Source organism: Podarcis muralis, chromosome 6 (genome assembly GCF_964188315.1).
Source record: "Podarcis muralis chromosome 6, rPodMur119.hap1.1, whole genome shotgun sequence".
Lineage (NCBI taxonomy): Eukaryota > Metazoa > Chordata > Lepidosauria > Squamata > Lacertidae > Podarcis > Podarcis muralis.
This window is the reverse complement of record NC_135660.1, coordinates 54,833,318-54,843,074: the sequence shown is the minus strand read 5'-3', so window position 1 is coordinate 54,843,074 and position 9,757 is coordinate 54,833,318. Positions and strand designations below refer to the sequence as shown.

At 40.1% G+C, this 9,757-nt stretch overlaps 1 protein-coding gene across 1 annotated transcript; it reads right to left on the bottom strand.

The window, feature by feature from the left end:
- Positions 1–439: 439 nt before the first annotated feature.
- Positions 440–8,972, bottom strand: LOC114596816 (CUB and zona pellucida-like domain-containing protein 1). Its single transcript, XM_028728551.2, has 9 exons — positions 8,735–8,972; positions 7,898–8,051; positions 6,451–6,665; positions 5,838–5,991; positions 5,043–5,263; positions 4,322–4,494; positions 2,725–3,107; positions 1,274–1,542; positions 440–650 (listed from the first exon to the last, which is right to left on the bottom strand). The coding sequence occupies exons 1-9, from the start codon at positions 8,814–8,816 to the stop codon at positions 478–480; spliced, it is 1,824 nt and encodes a 607-aa protein (XP_028584384.2). The 5' UTR covers positions 8,817–8,972; the 3' UTR covers positions 440–477.
- Between the last annotated feature and the right edge of the window lie 785 nt (positions 8,973–9,757).

The following is a 9,757-nucleotide window of genomic DNA, read 5'->3' as shown; positions in this document are numbered from 1 at the left end:
TGGGGCACATGTGGCTGCTGGGGAGATGAGGGAACCTGAGATTTTCCTGCAGTGAAATTCCTTTATGGCAAGTTAGATGAAGATTAATGTCTGATTTGGGGCAGTTCTCCCCCACTCCCTCAGAAATCCCCAACACCCCATCCCCTTCTGACTCCCAGAGAAGCTCTTTGTGGAGGTGTGCAGGTGGATGCAGAGGAGAGGAGAATCTAGGAAACTTCCTTGAGCTAACTTACCTGAAAATCCTAGTCAAAAGTATATTTTGCAGTTTCTCACCCATTTATCCTTCCCAAATAAGTTTAATTTCCCTTAAACCCAGTGGTGGATAACACGTCTGTGATGTTTTTATAGGCTATACTTAATCTCTCATCCTTTTTTCATACATCACATTTTAAAGGTAAGATTGATGAAAACACAAATCTTCCAGTGTGTCTACATAAACTTAGGGTTCAAACTGAAGCAGGGAACGGGAGTGCTCTGTTAAGGGCTCTGCAACTTCTGGTATCTGTATCCTGGTTCTTGAGTGAATAAACGCTTCGCTGCCAGACCAGCCAGGAGGATAGCATTTGCAGCCAACACAACGAACGTAAGGGTATACAGGCTCTTGGATGGTGTATTCTGGCTTTCCTCTGGATGAACTTGAATAGAAGAATCTGAATGTAAAAAGCAGAAAACAAATGGAGAGTAAAATGTAGTTCAAAAATTTATTACCTCTATACCAGCATGTATATGTACACACCCACCCACACATCTGTATAATCATTGGGAAAATATCCCTTTCACTTTCATTTGCTAGATTGAGTGAGAGATTGTTGAGGACCAAGGACACTGCTTTCCTGCAATTTGATGGCGATCATCAGGGCTGTTATAAATGTTCGTTTTCCATGTCCGTTCCAGTTTCCCTTTTGTGTCATGCCTTTTACATTGTAACCGTGCAAGCAGGGACTGTCTTGTTTTATTTAACCAATTGCATATTAGCCAGCATGGGGTGCTTTTCAGCTGAAGAATGGCACATAAAGGCTCACAATAACAAATGAGTAAATAAATCAGTGTTGGGGGACCTGTGGTCCTCTAGGTGCTGTTGGATCCAAACCCCTTCAGCTCCAACCCACATTGCCAATGTGATGAAAAGCGTTTGACTCCCAAAAACCTGTGGAGAGCCACGGGTTCCCCATCATTTCTTTTACTGATAGTGTTTTAAGAACAGGGATATCTGTGTATATAAGATCACCCAAGGAAGCACCAGAAGGCAGTCTTCTTCTTGCAATATACACACCTGAGCGATCCATAGAGCTGAGATCTCTCTTCAGGATGATAGGTCCCACTGCAGCCTCCCCTTTCCATGTGTAGGAAGAAAGCTCTCTCTTATGTCGAGGGCGACAACCTTTGGTACAGCGAGAATCAGGATCCTTGCTGTCACAAATCAAAACTTCGCAACGGAGGTAAACAGATGGCTGATAGCGTAGGAACCTGAAGGAACTGAACCGGAATCTCCCATAATGTTCAAGGACCGGATAAGCCACATAAGTGTCGTCTTCTGCGCATCTGCAATAGAACGTCCACATCACTTTATAATGATCAGCAGTCGCTTGGTCCTGTTTGCAGTAATATTAGATGTTTACCAGATAGTAAGTTGGTGGACTAATGTTTTAAGTGAAGAAAATGTGGAAAACAAATTACTCTGTGAATCTGACACAGGACTACCTTGCCGTCGGCCTTACAGAAATAGCCAATTGAACAGAGGTTTGGCCTAGTGGCCTGCATTTTGTTGCAATTGTATCTGTTTTAATCATTGGATTTTGAATTGTTTTCACCTGCCTGGAACCTTAAGGTTAAGGGTGGGTAATAGTATCTTGAATTATTCACCACCACCATCATCATAGCATCAGTATTGGGCAGTATAAAGAGATTAGCTATAAGAACACAGTCCGTAATAGAATACTCCCCACCTATTGGTAGATAATTTTATTATTGCTATTATTATTTATTAGATTTATACTCTGCACCTTCTTCCAAAGGAGCCCAGCATGGCATACGCAGTGATACTAATGCAACTGAAACTTCTTTAAAAAGAGTTTAAAACAATATACTAAAACAGTTTAATACCGCTAAAAGCACTCACCGACTCTCAAACTAATGATTTCAAGGTTGCAAGGGTCCAAAGCCTAGGTAAACAGGAACACTATAAAAATTTCCCTAAAAGTTAATCACGACAGCAACGGACACCCCTCACTAAGGAGTACATTCTGCAAATGTTTACAAGTGCTTTCCTTCACCACACTTCCTGTTCCCTGAGTCTCAGTCTTCTGGACTGTATTTTAGCCATGATAAACTACATAAATATATGTGCTTCTGATACTTAGTCTCATTTTACCCTACAGTTTTTGTGATACTTCAAAAATGTACAGTTTTGCATGCACACACCGTATTTTCGTTCTTTTCTCATTGGTCTACTGCTATGCAGGCTCCTTTAGTCTCAAATTAGTCCGATTTGTTTTCTTGTCCCACCCACATTCTCCAAACCTTCTGACATGCTGCTCCCTATGGCCAAAAAACCCCCACTTATCTCCTCTGTTCATCAAACTCTTCCACTGCCAACTTACAATCTCCACTATCCCTTAGTTTTCTTTAAGGGTAGAAATTGTGTCACTTCTTCATATTTGAATCCACCAAGAAACACTTTAATTGTAAATGACAACCATACTGAACAGTTATAACGGCACTCACCCGCTTTTGACCAATTCATATTTTGGTGATGTAGAATCAAGGTTTGGTGACGCAGTGCAGGTATCCACAAACACTAACAGATTGGCATCACTGGAATGCAGACTGACTTGTGCATAGAGTGTTTGGTTCAAGTCCACGAAGTATGGTGAATCAAGCATTTGGGAGAAAGAATCGGAATCGTAGAAGGCCATGCTGAGATTGAATCTACCTAAAGCACTTTCATCATCATTTTCTACATTTTTTGTTTCATACATGACTTCTACAGTTGAATTGTTTTCCATTATACACCTCACAATGAGGTCAACCTGTTTGTGGCGGGTAATCACATTGCCATTTGGGGAAGCAGTGATCGTGTTGGTGTAAGTGATCGTGTGGTTTTCTCCCTGTGTAAGACAGAAACAAAACATTACCCACTTTCCTTTTGGGGAAGAAAGGATATTACAGTGAAGAAGAGAACGCAGTGGGTCTTGGCTCAAGTTTTGGAATATAAAAACAACAACAAAGTCATCACATGCTAGCGTTATTCAGGCACATCTTTAAATGATTACAGAATGGCCCAGCCTTTTGAGTTCAGCCTCCTAGGTATTTAGCAGTTTCTCCACTGGAAGACAGTGAAGGTCTCTTGAAAAGGAAAGAAAAAAGGTGTTTGAATGCTGTTAAAAAGAATAAAAGTTCATTTAATTTGTTTGATGAAGTTCTCAATGAAAGGTATTTCCACAGTACATCAGTTACACTATGATCCAAATGTCTGTATGTGGTAGCTAATCTGTACTCTATGTTTTGGGGTCAGCATAAGATAAGGAGGTAGAGGAGAGGAGAGGAGACACACCAGCACTTGCCACAGTATTGATAATCTGTTATTCACTTTTTATGCTTTCTATGCTCTGGTGTGCACGTGTCATTATAAGGAATGCAGCCTGCGGTCCTGGAAAAGAAAAAGGACATGTGTCCTGGGGGACATTTACTTCTGAGGAAACGAGTGGTGGATTGGACTGCAAGTCCATGGAGCTCATTTCATAATGCATGCCTATTCAGGAACAAGCTCCTCTGAATTCCCTGGGACTTACTCCTATTATGCAAGTGTGTCTAGGATTGCAGTTTTAAATGTCTAATATTGGGATCATGAACCCAGGGATGTGAACCTTAAGTCCCATTCATTTCAGTGAATCTTACTGAAGATATTCCAGCAGAATCCTACATATACCAAAGAAAAGAAAGGAGCAAATCTTAGCCTGGTTTGTTCTGTGACATTTATGTTTCTGAGATACTTCTGTGGTGTCCTTCATGATATACTTTCTTATAGCCACCTCCCTGATTCTGATGGTGCTGATTTTCCCCAAGCAATCCCAACCAAGTGGAGAAAAAATGTTAAGATAAGTTCAAAATTTGTCTGGGTAGCTTAGGCATAAGTGCCTCTGGCAGCTTTTGTGTAGGTAGATAAGAATGGGCTGGAACAGACTTGGGTCCAGTCCTTGTAAGCTAGATTGTCAGGAGGCAAGCAAGATAGGAAACAAGATGGTTTGGCATAATGCGAGCTCAAAGGAACTGTTCACAACAGCATGGTTTGACTGTTTCCTTTTGTTTTGGTGATTTTTACCGTTTTAACTGTTCCGCAGCTGTTGAGTGGAAAAGAAAATGTCAGTGGGTTTAATGCAACTGGTCTGCAAGACGGGTCATTTAGCATCAAGTCATTTTCATCATAGCCAAGTGCATCCAAATAAGATTTGCTGAGAATAACTGTCATCGTGTCTGAAGAACAACTGATGGATTCTGACAATATAAGGAGGGAGGAAAGCAAAGAATGAAATACAATTCATACAGAACTGCCTCTGCTGTGGTAATGTCCTAGTGTTTCTTTGTGGGCTCTACCACTGCCTTCTTTTGCTCGGGCAACAAAATTCACACTGCAAGGGCTACAATGCAGTGTCAAAGTTCATTCTTTGCAGAGGATAAGTAATTGCTTTTATTGGCAATTTTATCTTTCAATAACTAGTGGGGTATGCCCCCCTCTAATCAGTACCAATCAGCAGCTTAACACAAGCATTTTGTATGAAATACATTTTCTGAACAGTCTTCAAAAGCAGCCTCTTGCCCAACACATTGCAGTAGTCCATTCTAGGTGTTACCAGAGCATGGATCATAATTGTGCAACTGGCTACGGAAGGAGCAGTCATCCCTAACTGTCACATGGCTTTGCAGAATTTCAATCCCAGAGCATATGAAAGAGGCAAATTTGCCTCTTCCATATAATAAATATTCAGTTTCTCTATATAAACATATAAAACAGTCAGGAATCATTCTAGAGAAATTAGACTTACTGTTGGGCTCTGGTGTTGGTATTGGTTCACTTGTGTAGTGAGCAGAAAAGCCCTTGTATGAATTGGCATAGTCTGTAGACAATGCAACGGTCATCGCATTGGAAGAAGACTGAAATGCAGCGGATTTGCGCCCACACACTTGTCCGATTAAGCCAGAGTCCGTTGCTGCACCATCATAGATGGCAAGGAAATCAAATCTGCATTTGTCATCTAGTTCTAGACTACAGGCATAAAGACAAATGTCAAATAACTGATGGTAGCAACAGCAACAGCAGCAGCAGTTTTTATTTTCATCTATGTGGTCCTTCAGTGACTTCCAGGTAACACACCTAAACTTACTATTTTTTTAAAAAAATATCCTAACCATTTTCCAAAAGAAGCCCAGAATGGTTCTTATCCTGTTTTACCCTGTAGGATAGGGTAGGCTAAATGGTAGCGACTAGCCCATGGTCACCCAGTGAGCTTTCCGGATGAGTGGGGATTTGAACCTGGGTCTGGTGCTCTAACCACTACACCACACTGGTTCTTGATGATACAGTCTCCCCCCTCCAGTGGTACATTATGTCATTACATTTTCATGCTGAGCAGGGGCAGGGCTATATAACATCATGAAGATGCATAAGGATACCACACAAAACACAACGTTTTAGCTGGGATCCAAAGAGCTGCATAGGCTCATGCGAGGGCCTTGTGTTAGGCCAAATGAATACTTGATTTTCCCGTGTTTTGCTTGTTGACCTATACAATTTCATCCCCAATAAGGTAAGTTGATATGAAATATGAAAGTATACTTGCAAAATGTCATTGAAAGTTAAATTTATCTTGGAATTTTCTTCTGTTTGAATGTGCCATACGCAATATGCAAATTCTGGATGTGGCTTGGGGTAATTGGGGCTGACGAATGATCCAACTGGGCCAGTAAGGAGACCCCCGCAGTTTTCAATTTCGGCTGTGAAATAAGCAGTCACCAGTTATATTTATCATACTAATATTGTGCAAAACAAAATGAAGAATTAACCAGAAGCAGGCCATTCTCCTGAATATGTATGACCCACAGATATTTAGCATTACAGCTGCTAAATGGAAATTCTTCATTGGCTCATTGGCAAATCATCATGCGCCGCCTCGGCCTTTGACATGCTTGAAGTGTATGTGACAAATGTCTATAAAAATATAGTTCACTTGGAAAGTACAAATTCTGGAGGGTTGCCTTGTTAAGTCTTTTACAGCAAGCATGACAAGGTCTGGATTCTTGTGGCAACTTAAAGTGGCATGTGAGAGTGGAATACACAGGAAGGGCAACGATAATAGAAGGCTTGTTAAATACTGACCAGCTAGGCAAGCTGATTCATTTTCAAGAATTTCCCCCCTTATTGTCACTTATGAGGGACGTTCGATGATGACTCACGTGAATCTGGTGAGATGAAGTAATAAAATGCAAATATGGTCCGTGTAAATTCTGTGGAGTCTGTTGATATGCGAAATGTTAAGGAGCCAGAAGATGAGTGGAAGATGGGAACAGATATGTGGGTTTTGCACACTCGTCCCAAGAGAGGCGCATCCATTGAAGGGCCATCATATACTTCAATATTTTCTCTGTCACATGTAGATGATGGACTGAATCTGGAGCGGCCGGGGAAAGACACCATTGGTTAATAAATATATCAGAAGATCCAGCTTGCCTTGTATTACTTCTGTTGACTCAGAAGTACGCCCCCTTATGCTCAATAGGGCTTAGTCTTGGGTAAATATGTTCATTTATTTTTGGCACGTATAAAACACCAAGTTTATCATTTTCACTGGGCACTTCGCGAATTTAAAAACAGTTTTAAAAATGGACGGTATTGAGTTATGTTTTTGCACTAGTGCAAGTATTAATACTAGCACAAATAGGTTTCCTTCCCTCTCCTTCCTCTGAGTATGCCTTGTGCCATCCCCAGATCAGTTCTGGAGGGTCAAGTGAACAGATTTCCATCCAGGGAGGGGAAGTGCCATTGCAAAAGTGGAAATCCACTGGTGGAACAATTTGCTTAACGCTACATTGAATACAGGATTGCAGCTTTGGAATTCTAAATGATCAAAAGCATTTGTTTGTTTGTTTGTTGTGATTTAACAACAAGAAACCATTTTGGAAAGTCCAGTTCCATAAATGGTTCACTTTCTGCAGTGGAAGGCAGCTATTTGAAAATAACAAAGATACACAAAGACTAAAAGTAAAGGTAAAAAGACTAGGATTATAGTCACACACAAACACATGGCTTGAATGTTAGTTCAAAATAAGAACCTGCCATTGGCTATCATTCCCTGTGAATATAGTGCGATGTTTCTCTTTCTCTTGCTATCCCTCCTTTCTATAGTTTACCTATGAGACCTGCAGGTGTAGGGTGCTACACAAATTCAATAAATAATAAAAATAAAATAATGCCTGAGAAATTAAACAATTTTAGATGCAAGTGCCAAGAAGGGCTGCAAGGGGGCTAATACTTCCTTGAATCGAAAGCACCTTTGTGGCATGTGGAAATAGCTGTAACCTAGTTTGGAATACTTGAAATATACATTTTAACCTTTCAAATTGTTGTAGATATAATGTATTCCTTCCTTTTAATGGGATTGGAGCACATGATATGTTATTTTATGGTTTTTAAGATTATGAGAATGTTTGAAATATATGCTGTGGCAAATAAACTATTTTTTAAAAAAAGGAAAGAAAAACCAGCTGTTTGTACAACCTTCTAAAATTCAGTCTTATCAGTGTACTTTAGCTGTTCTTCAATCAATCTCAAAGTACTTGAAAATTAATCCCAAATATGTGCTTTTCAGCTGTACTGTTCAGAACCCATTTAAAGAATACTCACTCATAGGAAGAGAAGATGAGTCGGATTGTTTCATTCACATGCACAATTGTATTAACATCTCTCTGTATTTGCCAGATACAATTTTCATTTGCCTTGAGTGTAAGCGGCAGTGCTTTATAGTTATTGTTCAGTATACCGCCGCATGCACTTTTTGCTATTTTTATAAAATCAGAAACCACTGGTTAATATCAGTAAGATTTTATGGAAGACCTTGGCCTAAAACATCTAATGATCAATCACTAGTAATGATAAATATAGATCTCATAGACCTCTCAAAACAGCTGTTTAATCATTTTATTGCATGCATTGCAATATGCTTTGAATTAGAGCACCACAATAGCTGTTCTTCCAACTGTAGACAAAATCCTTATCAACTGTTGCAGCCAAATATAATTTAAGCTGTTTCCCCTGTTCCTGAGCATCACTGTTTAATTTCCTAAAGCGGCAAATTGGATTTTTTAAATATGCTTTGCAAAATGTGGAAATGCCAAACCAAGCGTGAAAATTTAAAGTGACCATCACAGGGTGTTGTTGTTGCTTTTACCTACCCGAAATAAAATACTTAGTATACATACATACATACATACATGCAATGTAAACAGTTAAATATTTGGTTGCCAAACATTGTTCTCAAATAACATCTGGAAACAATTCAGAGAAAGTGAGAAAATGATTCTCATTCTTAAATCATGCCCAGTGAAATCAACAGGATTCAGGTTCTAAAACTGCAGATTTGTTTAACATTTAAAGCAAACGTTGTGATTTAGAAGCAGTTGCATCTTAATAGTGCATGGCTTTAAATCAATTTTTAAAAAAAAGTTTTTGAAACTTCCATACCTTGGACTTCGGTCAGCTTATTTTCAGCAAGAGTCGAACCAAATAAAAGTGCCAAGAAAATGCATTGCCTGAAAGCTTCCATTTTGCTGAAGACAGGAGGTCACTTTTCCTGGCCCTTTTTATATCTTTGTTTATTTCATAATCATTCTGGCCCACATGGTTTGATAACAGCTTGCATAATCTTTGCAGATCTTACTGGTGCTTTGAGCTGCGGCCGGAGATACCTGTGAGAAGGCCACAGGTGTTGCATGACATGCTAGGTGTGCTAGATAAGCAGGGGTGGGCAGGCTTGTGTTGCGTTATCTTCTGTGAAAATGAAAATGTAAAAACCAAAGACCTTGAAGGTCCACCAACTAGAGCCAGTTGTAAAATAGAGGCTCAGGAGGGAGGCACAATTTAACAGTTATGGGAAGGGGGCCTCTGAGCACATGGTCAGCTCAAAACAAATATACCCCTCCAGGTTTGCCCCTAAACATTCTTTCAGTTTTTGCGTGTTTTGCAGTTGCTCAACGTCACTCATTGCGACAGAACTGACCTAGAGTGCAGCCCTTCTTTGGTAAGAGATGGGGAAGGATTGGCTATGTTGCTGTATGTCACTATAGCTGCATAAACATCATACCTTCCATGCACATTCAAAGCACAATTTGGCCCCTCCAAGAATTCTGGGCACCATAGTTTGTTAAGGATTGCTGGGAACTGTAGTTCTGTGAGGGATAAACTACATTGCCCAGAATCCTTTGGGGAAAAGAATGTGCTGGGAACATGCTTGAAAGGTATGGTGTGCGTGCAGCCTATGTTGCCGTAGATGAAGGTGGGTGAATGAGTGGGTTGTCAATTAGGCCTAGTGTATTTTTGTAGGCTAAACATTGCTGTTTAATAACTGGCTGACCGGGGATTAGTTATCTGTACGGCTGGTGGGAATGCATGATAGTAAGACCTGGATAAGGACAATGTATTTGGGAGAGGTTACTGGGCAGGGAAGCGTGCTGCAGCTTCTATTTCTATTATTTTATTATGAATTAT

Bases quoted from the DNA above. Each gene is read 5' to 3' on its own strand.
- LOC114596816 (XM_028728551.2), bottom strand. From the start codon at position 8,816: ATGGAAGCTTTCAGGCAATGCATTTTCTTGGCACTTTTATTTGGTTCG. The intron at 3,108-4,321 runs GTAAAAATCACC...TGTCTTACACAG, and splicing joins GCTGCGGAACAGTTAAAACG to GGAGAAAACCACACGATCAC. The intron at 651-1,273 runs GTGTGTATATTG...TTTTACATTCAG, and splicing joins CAGCTCTATGGATCGCTCAG to ATTCTTCTATTCAAGTTCAT.